The sequence below is a fragment of the Artibeus jamaicensis genome, unplaced genomic scaffold (assembly GCF_021234435.1).
Source record: "Artibeus jamaicensis isolate MK-2021 breed Jamaican fruit bat unplaced genomic scaffold, CSHL_Jam_final contig_415, whole genome shotgun sequence".
Classification (NCBI taxonomy): Eukaryota; Metazoa; Chordata; class Mammalia; order Chiroptera; family Phyllostomidae; genus Artibeus; species Artibeus jamaicensis.
In genome coordinates this window covers 17,559,762-17,576,045 of record NW_026521823.1, presented here as the reverse complement: position 1 = coordinate 17,576,045, position 16,284 = coordinate 17,559,762, and the positions used below count along the sequence as shown (strand labels likewise).

At 35.3% G+C, this 16,284-nt stretch overlaps 1 protein-coding gene across 1 annotated transcript in view; it reads left to right on the top strand.

Annotated features, from left to right (window-relative positions):
• The window catches only part of DACH1 (dachshund family transcription factor 1), a 399,456-nt gene that overhangs the window by 163,015 nt on the left and 220,157 nt on the right, over positions 1–16,284 (top strand). Inside the window, exon 2 of the mRNA XM_037153245.2 lies at positions 12,333–12,448. Within this exon, the coding sequence (XP_037009140.2) occupies positions 12,333–12,448 (116 nt within the window). The remainder of the gene's footprint in view (positions 1–12,332; positions 12,449–16,284) is intronic.

Sequence of the window (16,284 nt, the reverse complement as noted above, 5' to 3'; positions counted from 1 at the left end):
AAATATTTTCATCTCACAAAGTTATTGAATTAAATACAATAATATATGAGGGGAGACCCTCCAAAACCAAAATTATGTTCTGGAGGGTGAGCCCCTTGTAGTACTGGCTTCCGCCTCTAGGTGAGTGTTCTAGGAACCCATCTGTATCAGTGTACCAGCTGGCGGCATTGTAAGAGGCTGCCTTCAGCTTCAGGGAATTTTTTTTAAGACCCTTCAGTACATTTGCCCACTTCACAGCAGGAGATTTATGAGTGCACCTGCCCACACTGCCCTGAGTCTTTAGCAATTTTGGACCAGCAATGACATGAACCCCATGCCCCGCCTACTCTATTCACCTGATCTCACTTTGAGCAATTTTTTTTTTTTGTTACCCTGTATGAAGAAACAAAAGTCTTCGAAGAGAAACATTTTGTTGATGTGGAAGAGGTGAAACAAAAAACAGCAGAAGCACTGAAAGGCATCAAAGCTGATGAGTTCAAAAACTTTTCTGAGCGCTGGAAAAAATGTCTCAATAGGTGTGTTGCATCCAATGGAGAGAACTTAGATGGTGACTGAAATTTAAACATGTAAGGATAAATACACAATTTTTTATAAATAAATTTTACTTTCTTGCCCTCCTGTAAAGTACTCAAAAAGAATTCTTGTATATAAATATGTCAGATCTAACTGTAAGCTATTATTAGTTAGTCAATTTCAATAACACTAGGCAATACTTTTTAGTATTTAGATTATGATTTGGGTACAAATTAATAAATAAGGGAATTTAAAATTAGCGTGATGATTGGGGTTTTAAAAGCAGCCTCTGCACAGTATTCTAGGGGAAAAGGATCCCCTGATAAAACAACGTCTACTCAAGCTTGAAAGGATGATTGCCATGTCTTCTCCCACTCTGTGGTGCAGGGAGTTTATCTCATAATTTTTTCTAATATCGAACATTAGTGTTAAAAGGCCATTCATTAAAGAAAACACTTTCCTAAAGTATTAAATAGAATTCAATTAATGTAAATCATATTAATAGCAATGTTTGGTGCTTATGTAACATCTATGTCAGGTAACAAATTAAGCATGTTATTAAATCGCTGCAGGTTGGAAACAGCATACCTTTGTCTGTCTTCATATATTTCCTTCAGTAACTACGGAATCCTCCCAGGAGTATCAAAAAGTTGTCAGGAGGTCTCTAAATTGTGGCCTTGGTATCAGAATCACTGTGCTTCCCAACTGCATTTCTTGACAGCTCCCCATGCATTACACAGTGTAGGGAGATGGTGGACTTATTTTTTTCTAACAGGTTTCTCAAATAAATTAGTTATGTACATTCTCTCCAGGGGTAGCAAACTAATAACATGTCAGTGGAAAGTGAAAACGGGCATTTTAGGTTGAGTCAGCCATGTTATCTCTGTGTTCACCAGCAGGAAAACAAGATTTTCTGAGTTCTGATTTAATAGTCTTTTTTTAAAACCTCATTTGAAACTGCATCTCTTAGGATAAATAGTTTAATATAAGCATAACAGTTACTACTTTTGTGATTTATGTGTGAAGATGCTTATATCAAACTGTTTTTGTGTATGTGTGTAGATTTAGTTACTTTACTGGAAATTTATGATTATGATAGCTTTCGAACATAAACATTAATGGACACTTAGTATAGTTTTCCCTAACTGTTGGTTAGTGATTTCTTTACAAAGTGTGTTCATCTTGTATACTAAAATATATATAGTAGCAGCTGCGATTAATATTGAGATATTTATAGAAAAGTAAAATAAAACTGTTAAGTCATTAGTGAATTTCTTTGTTATGGATACAAATCCCTGTTAAAGTAAATATGGAAAAAGGGATGCATTAGTCACTGGTCAGGGTCAGATTCTGCACACAGTTGGTTATATAATAGCAACTTGTGCTCTTTTTTAATTCCCCTGAAATAATACATCAGAACAAGAGACACTTACAGTAGGCAAATGAATCATAATATCCTAAAGACATTTGAGCAAAAACAGCACCTAGAACATGTCTAACATATGCTTTAAGGTCAGAAGTATGGAGATAACATGGAGAGAGAAGATATTAACCCAGATGTAAATGATTATGTGTTAGACTGTGATACTAATCATTTTAAGGAAGGAAAGATGAGTGTGGGTTTGAGTAATTCAGGGTTTCCTGACACAAGTGTGTGTTTGTGTGTGTGTGTGTGTGTGTGTGTGTGTGTGTGTAAAGGTGGGGGCATGCCTCTGTGGATGTTCCCGTACTCAGCACCCCAATTCTCTTCTTCATTTGACTGGCTGCTGTTGGCTCACACCTCCTCTTTCCTGAAGTGCCCTCCCTGTGCTGTTTCCATAACACTCATTTGGAAAATGTACTGTAGTATTTCCCATGATTTTTGTAGATCTTTATACACTTGTTTCCCAAAGTAGATGATGGACTACTTGAAGTCAGAGACGTATCTTGGTGGCATTTTCAGCACACCAAGGTAGTGAGGTCAGGCACATTAACTTTCAGCGTTTGTTAACTAAATTAACCTACAGATATGCTACAGGGGCAGATTGCTCATTGCTCAGGGCTTGCCCTCGAAGCCAGACTGCCTTGGTTCACAAACTGGCTCCATCGCTTTTTTAAAAAGATATTTCTTTTAGTGCAGTTTTAGGTTCACAGCAAAACTGATCAAAAAGTACAGATATTTTCCATATACCCCAGGTCCCTCACATGCATAGTCTCTCCCGATAGCAATATCCTCAACCAGAGTAGTTAGTTTATTTGTTATAACTGATGAGCCGACTCTGGCACATTATAGTCACTTGAAGTTCATAGTTTGCAATTAGGGCTCCCTCTGGGTGTTTTGCATTCTGTGGGTTTGGACGAATGTATCATAATAACATGTATCCACCATTATGGTATCACACATAGTATTTTCACTTCCCTAAAAACCCTCTGTGCTTTGCCTGTTCATCCTTACCCACACCCAACCTCCATCTATGAGTTTTTAGATCGAGGCATCTCGAGTAAGGTGTTTTACTTCCCGGTGCTTCAGTTTCCTTGTCAGTAAAATAAGGATAATAATAGTACTTACCTTAAAGATTCATTAGGAATATTAAAAGTGTTAAATTACATAGTGCCTAGCAGTTAGTTGACATATACAACCATGGTTATTTTAGTATTTTATGTATTATTCCAAATAAAATAAAAACTTTTGGAAAGAGGGCATTAAAAGTGTTGGAAATGTCTCCCTGGCTGGTGTAGCTCAGTGGATTGAACGCAGGCCTGCGAACCAGAGGATTGTGGTTCGATTCCCAGTCAGGGCACACGCCTGGGTTGCAGGCCAGTTCCCAGCAAGGGGACTCATGAGAGGCAACCATACATTGATGTTTCTCTCCCTCTCTCCTTTCCTTCCCCTCTAAAGATAAATAAATAAAGTCTTTTTTAAAAGTGTTGGAAATGGCATCTCCTACGGAGGGCGTTTCGCTATTGCAGTATTTTGAGATGGAAGTAATGAGTGTATATTGGGTCCTAATTCCAGATGCTCTGCAAAGACAGAGTACTGGTGAACCAAAGCCTCTATGAACAGGGTCACTGAATGTGCCAGTGAAATGAAAGACTGAATGCCTCGCTTTTGGCTCAAATAAAATGTAGCCAATGGTAATTACAGAGAAAGTCTAGTCATTTGAAATTCAAATTGAAAAGTTACAAGAATAAAACTTTTTCTTTGTGACAATGGAATCCACAGTTTGTATGAAAGATTGGTTTATGAGATTCCAATGTGTTAGTTAGAATATTTTTTAATGTTAAAGTTAAATTTTGCAGAATATGGTTTTGAAGTACAAGATGAACTGTGAGACAAAAACCAGTAAAGTATTAACCCTTCCTAAAAATTTAAGAAAGTCATTTATAATTGTTTCTAATTATTTTAGGACCTATGCCTTAGGAGATTTTAGTCAGTCTAATTGTAAAAAAAGATGTGTTTTTCTTCGCCTCTCTTATGGCGTGGAATGCCATGGGAAGAATAAAGAATTATAAGGTGATTAAATGGTTAAACATATTTAGCTCTCTAGATGAACATGCCACTAAACAAACTTTACAAACAATATTCTCTCTGGGAAAAATATTATACATGTGGATATATAATGCATGTTATGGAAATGTAAAAATAGAAAATATTAAAATTTATATTTCTTTAATTAAAAATTTAAATTACATTGAACTGCTTTTTAATCCACCATGTATTTATAAAATATAAATACATTTTTATGGTGAATCATTAGAAATACTTTAGAAGGTGTCATTTATCATTGATGGAGGTATTTCAAGAAACAAAAATATATCAGGATCCTCAGTTGATAAAAATTAATCTCAAAAAATATATTCACTACATTAAGGAATCTAAACTAAGGTTAATAAATTAATTCTAAGATTAATATAGCTAATATAGCTCATGGACTTTAAAGAATCTTCTTAATGTGGTGATTCTGACAATGGAGAGGACTTATGAACTCTAAGACTAGATTATCTCAAGTATGTAAACTGTCAAACAGGGACTCTCTTTAGTATTTTTGGCTGTCATTGATGGTTGTTAACACTTATCTACAAATGCTTAAGAGGAGCTGAGTCGCATTCCAATAGGTTTTAACTCTTATTTTCTTATTCAGTATTTAAGCGCCAACTAGGGCCAGAGACTTCAGATATTTTGTCAATGACTTTTGAAAAAGCTTTTGTATCAAATAAATTTCCTGTGTAATTTCAGATCTAGATAATGTGAGTTTTGCAGTTAGAGGCAGTAATTTTTTCTCATCAGAGTAGCTACTTTCAATTCCTATTTTTTTTGTTAGTGATGATTTCAGTTTTCTCATTTTAACATTGGGTTTTGAGTAATCATCGCATACCAACTCTAGAATATCTGAATTGCTGATATTTTGATCCCTGGAGAATAATTCTCATGTGACAATTGTCAGGTGACCAATGTATGACATAAAACACAGTTAGGTAATATTGAGAAATGAGGAATTTCTATAATTTGAATGTAATCATACTGTTAGGAAGAACATGTTTCTTAAGAGCACTAGTCTCTAAACAGGCTTCCTAGAAATAACAGTGAAATAAATGTAAAATAAAATAGTATATGCCTATTTTACCACATTCTTAGAGATTTGTAATACCTAGTAACTTAGTGTAAGCTCTGAGAAATTATCCCACAAAAGAAAAATGTTTAAAAGATTTGGGAATTTGTAAGATTTTCCACCTAACATGTATGTTCTATAGGTTTAATGGGACATTGTCTAAATTAATATGAGTTACAGACCCCTTTAGAAAATTTAAGTTTGAATTGCTTTTAACAGAAAATTGTATTTTTTGTGTTTGTATATGTATTTTTTAGTTGACGTATGAGTTCCCCGCTGCTTGGTCTTGCTCCAGCTGCCCTAACAAAATACCGTTGATGGGGTGGGGTGGGGGGCTTAAACAACAGAAATTCAGTTTCTCACAGATTAGAAGGCTGGGTTTCTGAGTGCTGACATGGTCAGTTCCTGGCGATGGCTGTCTTCGTGGGTTTTAGACAGCTGCCTTCTCTCTGTGTCCTCACAAGGCTGAGAGACAGAGCCAGCAAGCTCCCTGGTGTCTGTAATTATAAGAAGACTAATCCCACAGGGGGGCTTCAACGACAGGTTTTTATCTAAACTTAATAACCTCCCAAAGGCTTCATCTCCAAATGCCATCACCTAGGAGTTAGGGTTTCAACCTATCATTTTGGGTGGGAAACAATTCAGTTTATAACACCTGCTACATAAATAAGTTGAGGGGATGTTGTGTGTTCTGGGCTCTTCAACCAGTAATCTGAGGATGCTCTTCAGGTGTCAGCAGGTGACGTTTTAAATGCCCACCTCCTGGAACTCAATGTTCTGTTGACTGTAAAAAACCAACTCTTTGATGAGTTAATTCATAGTCTATTACTACTGAGAAGTAAACATGGCTGGAATACATGCCTATATGGGGGAGACAAAAAGTGGGATAGGCAAATGTGGGATATGAGTTAGAGAAAATGGTCACATTTGCTATCATTGCAGAGAAGGTAATTTATTCTTCAAAGTTCTACCAGGTACAGATGAAAAAAAATGCAAAAGGAAAATAATACTAATCTTATCCTTCCTGGATTATTTATTTTGTTGCCTTTACAAAAAACAAACAAAGAATCAACTAACAAATTAACAAAGATTTGTAAGGGGAAACTACCCATTTATAAAGTGAGAATTATAAATCAGGCAATTCTTTTGGTGAAATGTATACACAGATTAATCTTAGGAGGTCATTTACATTCTTTTACATTGATGGATCAATTTCATAAGGTTGATTTAGTTTGGAGGATATCAATGACTGTTTGTACTTTTCATATTTTAGATTCATTTTATACTTAGTTGTCACAAGGGTAATATTTTTACATATAATTATCTGCTTTTTATTACATATTTTAGAACTGAAATAGAAAAAGGAAAGATTAAGAGGATAAATTATATCTGGTTTCTGCTATAGATAAAGATAAACCTCAGGCACTGATTAAGTTTAGCCAGAATTACAGTTTGTCTACAATGATGAATTATCTGAAAAACATGGCCAGAGTCACTGCAATGCTAAATTAATTTTTAAAGTTTGTTTTTATATTTGATAAATAATATATACTTATCAGGTAAATTAAACTCTTCAGATGTAGAAAAATATATGATTTTCCATCCACTATTAATACCTCCTAATATTTTATTAGTGTTTTCTCGTACTCTCTTTTTATGCATATTTATTGCTTGCTTCACTTAATTTGTTTATCTCTCTTGTGCTCTTTTATAGCCATATTTGGCAGGTCTGTACTTTACTCAGAACATAAGCATTTTCTCCTAAACTCCTCATTAACATCACTCTTCATGACCTCATAATGTTCAAGTGGGTATATAAATTATTAAGCAAATTGTACCTTTCCAACTAGAAATTAGAATAAATGCAGGGCTTATATATTTGACACTATATTTATATGTGTGTGTGTGTGTGTGTATATATATATATATATATATATATATATATATATATATTCAAAGTTTTTCTATATCTTGACTTGGCTTTGTAGAAGCAGTGTACTAGAAAACTTTTGCAGAACATAAACACACAAAGGGGGTTTTCCTAAGGTGAATAGATTACAGAAGGCAAATGAACTCTGGTAGATTAATGGAGCAAGCTGCTTTCGCCCCTGAATGCTTGGTTGTGTCCCAAGACTAAAATCAATGCTCGCTTGCTGCCATGTATTTTTCTTCTGCACTATTATCCCACAGGCTATTTAATTTTATTTTCCTTCTCAAACAGGAGAGTGTGTCTTTATTCTTGAAACCCTATAATATCTAGCCCATGGCTTGTTGTACAGTAGTAGCTCTTTTTCTTAGATAAATGGATGGATGAATGGAATGCTTCATTAAAGCAGGTAGAATTTGGAACCAAATTTGCTGGTAGGGAGCTGGCTGCTTTTGCATTTTGCAACTTATAACCATCACAGTCACTTTCTGGGTTTCACAGGTTTTTCTGCTTTAACTCTCAGGAACAGAATTGATCTCAATTTCTCAAAAACTACTGAAGAAATTAGCAAAAGATAATGTCTACAGAGAAGTTTGGGATTGAAAAAAATCTGTAGTGTACCCTCCCTTTGAAATTTCAAATGCCTCCAACTCTTTTGATGCCCTTAGCTTCTTGTTAATTTACATCACTTTTGCTTGATTTTGTCAGGTTTGGTTTGGATTCACCCTCAATAAGCACAATAAAAGGACTAGGAAGAATTGGTAAACATTATATAGTTCTGGGAGGATAGAGAAACTAGCATGTGATATATTTAATGAGGTCAACTAAGGATAGAAGTGTACCCATTGATCTCTCTTGAAAAGACACATTTTCTATTCAAAAGTGCAGGCAAGGTTGTGCCTGGGGTAAGCCAGGGAGGTATAAGTGTGGGTTTGGACATGTCTAAGCCATTCCTCTCTAACTCTAATGGGGATGGTTGAAAACACTCGGGGCTGGCAAAAACCTTAACCAAAACCTTAAGTTTGATTTCATTCAAGTTGATAAGGGTAATGATTTGTTTAAGTGAGGTCTTCTGCTTTGATTCGAATGAGGAGAGTTCAGCTGTTCTGGTCCTCTGGAGAAGAGCTGGGCTACTATCTTGGATAAAGGAGGCTTAATGGTGCCTACTACTGGGTCAACTGATAACTCCACAAAGAAACGTTTTTGCTAGTTCTTTCACTTCCACTTTTCAGTTAAGTTTTTTTTTTCTTTCCAAGAATAACTTATTTCTAAGAAAGCAAACAGGCCCACTTTTTCTTTAAAAAATCTAAATGTAATCAGATGTTCAGAGAAGTTAGGAAGCTGATTAAGGTCATGCCTTCCAGTAAATTTGTAGAGCCAGCATTTAAAGCTACATGTGTCACTACAATACAACCAGTGCTTTTGGCTCAGCACAGCACATGTTCTTCTAGCAGTTTCTTAAAGCCCTGTTGGAAGTAATTTAAATATTTTGTAAATATTTAACAATCAGAATATCTTCCCTAGAGCCAAACCTTCTGGCAGTTGGTGACCAGATTGCACTAAAGTAGAAGAAACACTGAGGGGACCTAACTAATGAAGAGATAGAAAAAGGTCTTGTTAATAAGAAAATCTAACTCGCCTGCAATCAAGGAGTTGGCTATGACTCCAAGGAAATGTTCCTAGTAGTTTTATTCTTAGGCAAAAGGGTTAAGTTACTTGACTTCCTTCAGATCTTTCCTTCAATTGCTTTCCATTATTTGCATGTACATTTCAAGACAATGCTCTCTCCTAACTGTAAAGTAATCCTCAGTAGGGTGTTAGTTGATGGCTTTAGGGTGTTACCACCATCAAGGGCATTTGCCCTTTTAAAGGAAAAGCCCTTTTTAAAGCTTTTAAACTGAAAGCAGTAAATCTCTATTGGTGAATTGGAGGCAGTGTCCTAGTTTGGGCAGGAGGTATCTGGGGTGAAAAAAGCCCACTGGCCTTTCTAACCACAGTATGAAACGAAGTGTTCCTGCTCATAACCTGACTTCTACTTGCAAAGTAAGGGCCTGAGGACAGACAGTTCTTGTGGCCTGAATAAGAAAGTGCTTCTAAACAGTTTCAATTTTTTTTAAGTGAAACAAATAAAAGGGCTAAAATGTTTAAATCTTACTTCTCTTCCCTTTCTTTTTCTGCTTTCTTCATGCCGTTTTGCTTGAGCTTTCCCAGTACCTCTGTTCTCTCATTCTGGTCTTCTGGTATATGTTATCCTTATATTGAGAATTTCAAAGTTTATTTTTGTGTCTTTTCATTTCCTGGAAATTTCGAGACCACTAGAATGAACGTGGTAGGATACTTGAGGAATTTGGGGAAAAAGGCTTCATAAATTGTGTTAAAGTTTATTTAAATATATATGGTGAAATTTAAAAGAATAAATGTAAAAAAAATAAATACATAAGGTGAGCTAGGCCCTGAGCTAAGTATTAAGGATATATTTAGTATACTTGGTGCTGCTATACAGTCTTGGGGGTGAAACAAATAAGCACATTCCTGCAATCAATGAAGAGCTATAATATATTTGTTCATCATGAGCTATCACAGAGCATAGAAAACATACTAAGTAGGTGTGGTTAGTAAGAAGAATGATTATGGTTTAGGGAAGTATAGCCAGGTAAAATGGGGATGAGAATGGGTTGGTGTAAAAAAGGGATTTGTTGGCAAAGGAGGCAGCATCTACAAAGATGGTGTAACACAAGGCTGAAGCAACTTACGGCAGTGCTAGAAAATCGGTGGGGTGAAATATAAGCCATAAATGAATGAATAAAAAAGTGAGATTGGAAAAGTAGGCAGGGGCCAAGTTTCCAAGACCTTGGTGCTGTGATGAGGAAGGTAAATCCTTATAGGAAGTTATTGATATCTTCCAGCAAATGGAAAATAAGATTGAATTTGCATTTTAGAAAAATGCTTCTGAGACAAGTATGGAGAGTTGTCTTCACTCTAAGCTTCACAGTGGGACAAAGTTAGGAGTAGATCTTAGAAAAGTTAAGGCTGTAACCATATATCAAGTAAAAAATGAAGGATTTAGCTGGACCATAGGAGTGGGAATAGAGAAGAGAGAATGGATTAGAGAGATATCTTCATTGGGGTGATATTTGAGTGTACAGAGGAAGGAAAAGACACAGCTGAGTTCTGGATTTTTGACTTTGTTAAAATTAGGTGCCATTTCCCTGAACCAGGAAAGAGGAACAGGTTTTAATGGGTAAGATGCAGAGTTTAGATTTGGAGAAGCTGAGTCTTAAATTACAGAACATCCAAACAGAGATTTCTAGTATACCTGCCAGAATCCCAGGAGGAAGATCGAGGCTGCAGATACGTTTTTAGCCACAATTCCTTAGCATCTCACGGCTCTCGGTAGAAAGATCAGTCAGGGAAAATGGTGACCATTAGAAGGCTGTTGATTGGTCCTAGGCAAATAACAGGAGTTACAGAACCAGCTGAGGATGAAGAGTAATAATGCAGCATAAGAATAAGTGGCCAGGGAGATATTTCAGAACAATAAACTGGAGAGTGTCCTTATGGCTTAGCAAATCAAATGCATAATCTGCTTGCCTTTCCTTCGAAAGACCTCCAGGATCTGGCCCCACATGGTTGCTCTCCAGCATTGGTCTCTGCTTTTCATCTCATTGAGCTGTTTAGGCTCCTGGGAAATGATCCTGTACATCCACACATTTTCATGTTTCTAGTTCTTTCTCACATTCTCAGTGGAGTGTACTTTTTCCCCCTTCTTTCTCTCCATGTCTAACTCAGCCTTCAGAATTCTCTTCTAAAGTGGCCATTGCCATGAAATCTTACCTCTCTTCCCTCAACATGGAAATATTATCACCCAGCCTACCTTCCAATGAGTAATCAGGTTGCAGCTTTCTTATGACACTTAGCACATTCCAGCTTGGACCATAGTTTTATTTATGCACCAGGTTTATATGACCTCCCCACCCCCACTGCCAACCCCTGCCCAGGCAAAGTATAAGCTGCTAAAGACTAATGAGCTCTTTCTCCTGATGTAGCCTCCACAGTGAACTACTTTGAAAACAGCAAGTGCTTAATAATTATTTATTAATTATATAGAGCACATATACTATGTACATTAAATAATAGAGGTAGGATTTTTGAAGCATCTGATGAGGCAAAGGGCCTCAGCTGAGGCTAAAATGGGAATTCTAATTTATGAAGTTTGTATCCAGAAGTTATGATAGATCTAGGCACATGTTGACCAGATAAACGATGAAAAAACATTTCATAAAAGCACATTCATGATACAGAGCCACATAGTGGAAACATAATGCTATGTTTATTTCAAAAATTGCGAATATTACATTCATGTTATTCTCATACAAGAATAGTGAATTCTTCTCGCCACCTTCTGCTTTTACAATTTTAAAAATTAATCTTGTACAAGAGATATGTAAAGACAATTACTACTAAACTGCAAACACCAGATATTCTTATGTACCCTAAAGGCAGATGTAAGATGCTCTACTGGCAGTTTCTCAACCCTGTCTTACCAATAATCCTAAGCCTTTCCAATTTATTTTAGTATATTAAAAATAAGGCAACCTAGTGGGGCTATTCATTTAACGAGAATAAGGGTTAAATGATAACTTGACTTATCTTTTAAATGACAAAAAATAAAGAAATTGCAAGACCTTTTCACACATTAGATATGTATTGTCATTTATCATCGAGATATCAGGCTAGCAGTGCGAAGTAATAAAACATATCATCGAAAAATGTGCTATAGGTCTGAATCACTCTTTCATTCCACCTCCCAGCTAACTGTAGTATTAAATCAAACAAGCAGAACATTTCCTTAGGCAGCCATTGCCTTTTAATTTCCTGAAGAACCTTAAAATATCATTCATTACAAGTACTACACATATTTGGTTTTTAAAAGTCTCATAAATCAATAGCAGGCTGACTGTAATAATTATTACAAGTTAGTGCATAATTTTCGTGCTGAAGGCTGCATGCAGAACTTTAGCATATGCAAACGAGGCAATTCAAACTGTGTATAGATATTAATATGAAGAAGCAGGTAACGAGGTGCAGGCTATGAATTATGCATCAAGAGTGGCTGATCTTCAATGAGGAAAATGAATTCAGCATGTAATCTAATTAGTGATGGAAGTCTATTACATCTAACTGCAAAAGCAACCGTCCTTGAAACAAATTTATTTACAGTCCATGTTACCACTTGAAACAACTTTGAAATGATGTGTAAGACAACAGCTTAATTGTAAAAATTTTTTGTTTGTTTGTTTCAGTTCTAGACCTGGAAGGCCTCCTAAGAGGACTCAGAGTGTCACCTCCCCAGAGAACTCGCACATCATGCCGCATTCTGTCCCCGGCCTCATGTCTCCTGGGATAATCCCACCAACAGGTAAAAGCGTTCTTATTTATACTGAAAATATTGAAAACCAGCCAATGCCATAGGATACATAAATCATACACATTATGTATATTTATGTAGATACTTACACTCATTGATTACGTTTTGTACACACGAAGATGTTACTAAGGGGAATTTATTTCAAAACTGCATTATAGTTATCATCGTTTCTTTATTTAAAATAAAATAAAGGAAGCTTAATTGGGTGCAATGCATGGCGGGTATTCTAATTAATCCTTTCACTAATACCAAACAACAAAGTGTCATCCCTATTTTCCCTGTTGAGGAGACGGCGACGTTCTGAGGACAATCAGCTGGTAACTGTCACTGGTCGCACAAACCCTCTTTTCTGGGGTCTAAACTTATGTCTCATTCCATTAGTGTTCCAAAACAGATTGAAATGCACCTAAACGAAAGACAGTGACTGTGTCAAATGGGAATATCTCCTATTTTCTCTCAAACTGGGATGTGAATACATTTCCGTTAAGAGCATAGGATGTAAATACATTTCCATTAGGAGCATTTGAAGGATGGTTGTTACTAAAATTTTGAAAGTGTACAAGTAAAAGAGTGGTCTTGATCACATAAGGTGTCGATCATAAACAGTTTCAATATTGCACTGCATGCCAACATAACTATTTGATTTCCACACAATAGTGTTGATTTCATTAATTCTTTTATTCACTTACACATTTGCATACTTTCCATGTTTCAACCACACCCTTGAAGAAATTAAAATAATACTACTGATGATGATATTATATAATATATAATATTTGTAATAATTCTGGCCAGCATAGAAGTATATTGAGAAAAAAGAGAAGTGTATTGAGGAGATATACATATAAACAAAAGCATATCATGGCCATGTGAAAACAACTGATACAAGAAGGATAAGCTGGCAAGATGACGAGTCTTCATTTTTTTCCCTCTGAATTACCTTATCAATGTGTATTTTTTTCCTTTGTAGCATTTGTTCTTTCTCTGCTATGTCATATCATGGTGTATCTTTTCTCACATTCCAAATTTAGTTGAAAACTCCTTGAAAGAAACGAATGTTTTAATTCACCTTTATTTCTGTGCCAGCATCTGAACAGTTTCTTCACCTTTGTGGACCTTTATCAAACATCTGTTGAGTTGAATTTGAAGCTGTTTCTTCATTCTAGATGTTTAAAATTTTCTGCAAGGTGCCACATTATAAATGTAACAGTAAATTATTTAAAGTCCCATGGAAATGTGTATTTTGAGACTAATTTTACAGGTGAAAAATTGAGACATAGAGAATGAAATTAGTAGCTGAGAATGAGTCAACTACAGAGTAAGTACCATGGTTTCTATTTGTCTAGTTAGTCCTGGTTCTCAAGGAACTGAATCCCACTGCCTGAAAATCTAATTGCAAAGTTGAGATTTGGAAAAGACATTGGTATTGCTTTGTTAAGCCTTAACTATTTTAATTGAACTAGATAAAATCTCCTTATTCAAATACTTACTTTGTTTTGTTTTTTATGTACCACAGAGGCCAGATGGAAACAAAATCTTAACTTTTCATGTTTAATGTTTGAAAGACTCACATGTATTGGAGGAAAGACCTAAGACTTTTTAACAATTAATTTCTTACTTAAATTATGTTCTGGGGATTTTTAAACATAATAATTTTTAAATAATCATTCTGTATTTAATAAGTTTGTGTTAACTCACATACTACTAACTGTAGTTTCCTGATGAGTGAAAAGCATCCAGATTATATTCATATTGAAGGAGGGAAGATCTAGTTCCAAATTGTCGGCCAACATTTAATCTTTGGAGGTGAAGACGGTAAATAGTTTATCAGCAAAGCACTGATGGAATAAGATGATGTTATCAGAACACAGGTATAGCAACACCTTGAATACTTAACACCAACAAGTGACTTTTCAGTAAGTTGAGTTTGTAACTAATTGATGGTCATGTGTCAAACCACAAAATCAAGAGATTAAGTTATTTTTGATAGACCGCTTTCTGGCTTGATGAAGAGAGGCACCAAAGATAATTAAACTTGATTCATCTTTATGAACATTCATATGTGAATTAAGAGCATTTCATATATTTCAACTGTTGCGTTCCATGTTTTTAATTTAGTTTTTACTTTTGTTCTTTGCAGTATCTTGTGAACCCAGAAACTAAAATTCCTTTTAAGCTTATTAAACATTATATTGAGAAAGATCTGAAATGGTCGGGTTCTAGACAAGGACGAAGAAATATTTGCTCATCCGGAAAGTAAACTGACCTGAAAAGTGGGTCTTCCACAGTTCACTGCTCTGTGGAGCTCAGGGGATGGATTTAAGCCAGGGTGTGAGAGCTCATCATTGCCTATTTTACTTACTTTCAACTTCCAGAGACTGGCACAGAGATCTCACACTGCCAGAAGTTTGACTGTTGCATTTGAATGCTGTGATCTTAGTATATTCAATGTGATTACTCTTTTTTCATAAAATATTTCAAACTGGAGAAGTTTAGATTTTCGGGACTATAGAATAGCTCCATCCCCTGAATCATTTGCTATCTTAAAACATTGACCTAAAATCTAATGGTTTAAAGAAATCTTATGGTTCTCAAAAAGGTTTAAGTTCTCCAAAGAGAACTGAATATATTGGAGAAATATGATTCAACATGAATCGATAGACTTTTACATTCCAGGACTGTATTTATACTTACCACATTCTTTGCTTATATTTGTCACTTTCTTATAAAATGAAATGTTATTTTTTTCCTAAGATGGGGAAGATGAAGTGTGTTATTTATTAAAAAAAAACAACTCAATGAAAGGTGATATATCAATGTTGTTGACATTAAGCAAACTGATTTGATGGCATTTTGACTGTTTTTGACCTGTGAGTTTAGAATTTCAAAACTTTGTTTCCAAGAGTATGTGGTATATCAATATCTTTAAAAGACTTGGAAGGCATATTTCTAAAACTAGCAAAACAAATAAGTAAACATGTAAGCCTCAAAAAAAACGAGGAAGAAAATAGAACCCTGTCCCCAAATTTTAAACCCTCTCCAAGATTTAAACTTCAGCCTGACTATGAACATTGACCTGAACTGTCATGCTCTGGCATGACAGACGGAAATTGCTTTGAAAGTTGCCGGAATTGGTCCTATGAAGTAGAAAATTCATTAATTTTGACAAATTTATAAAAATCTATCAATTTGTTCCTAGTCATTCCCTTTTTCCTTTTCAACAATTGAACATTGGAGTTAAATATGCTTTCTTGGAGGCATCTTTTTTTTCCAGAAAAAAAAATGACTATTTTTATATTTTTAAAAAGTCTTTTCCAGCTCTAATATTATGTATGTTAGAATATATTGTTTATTTGTTTTTTTCCTTTTTCACTTCATGAAATGGAGTTATTTTTGTTTAAACTTTTAATGTGCTTCTTCAGCACCAGGGCTATCTCCCCAGGAGAATCACTTTTTGAGTCCTTCAGCACAGTGGTCCATGACCTTCATCTCCATTTAAGTTATTTGAGATATGTGCCATTTTCAACTTTAGTTTGAAAAGGAATGCACGATTAAAAAAAAGAAAAACTTTGAGGTTACTTATGGACATTTCATTTGTTTGTTATTTTGGTTACTTGAGTGGACTTGCGAGTAACCTTAGAAGGGGACGTGGGCAGATCGCGATAATTTCCAAAATTTATGGTTGTCACCAGGTGCCATAGCAACCAGCAGTGGAAGTTAATGAAAGAGAGGAGGCTCTTTGTTGCGCTTCACAATGCAATGCCTCCTGTAGTGTTCCCTACATGCATTTGGACAGAGCACATATCATAAATCATTTTTGATAATAA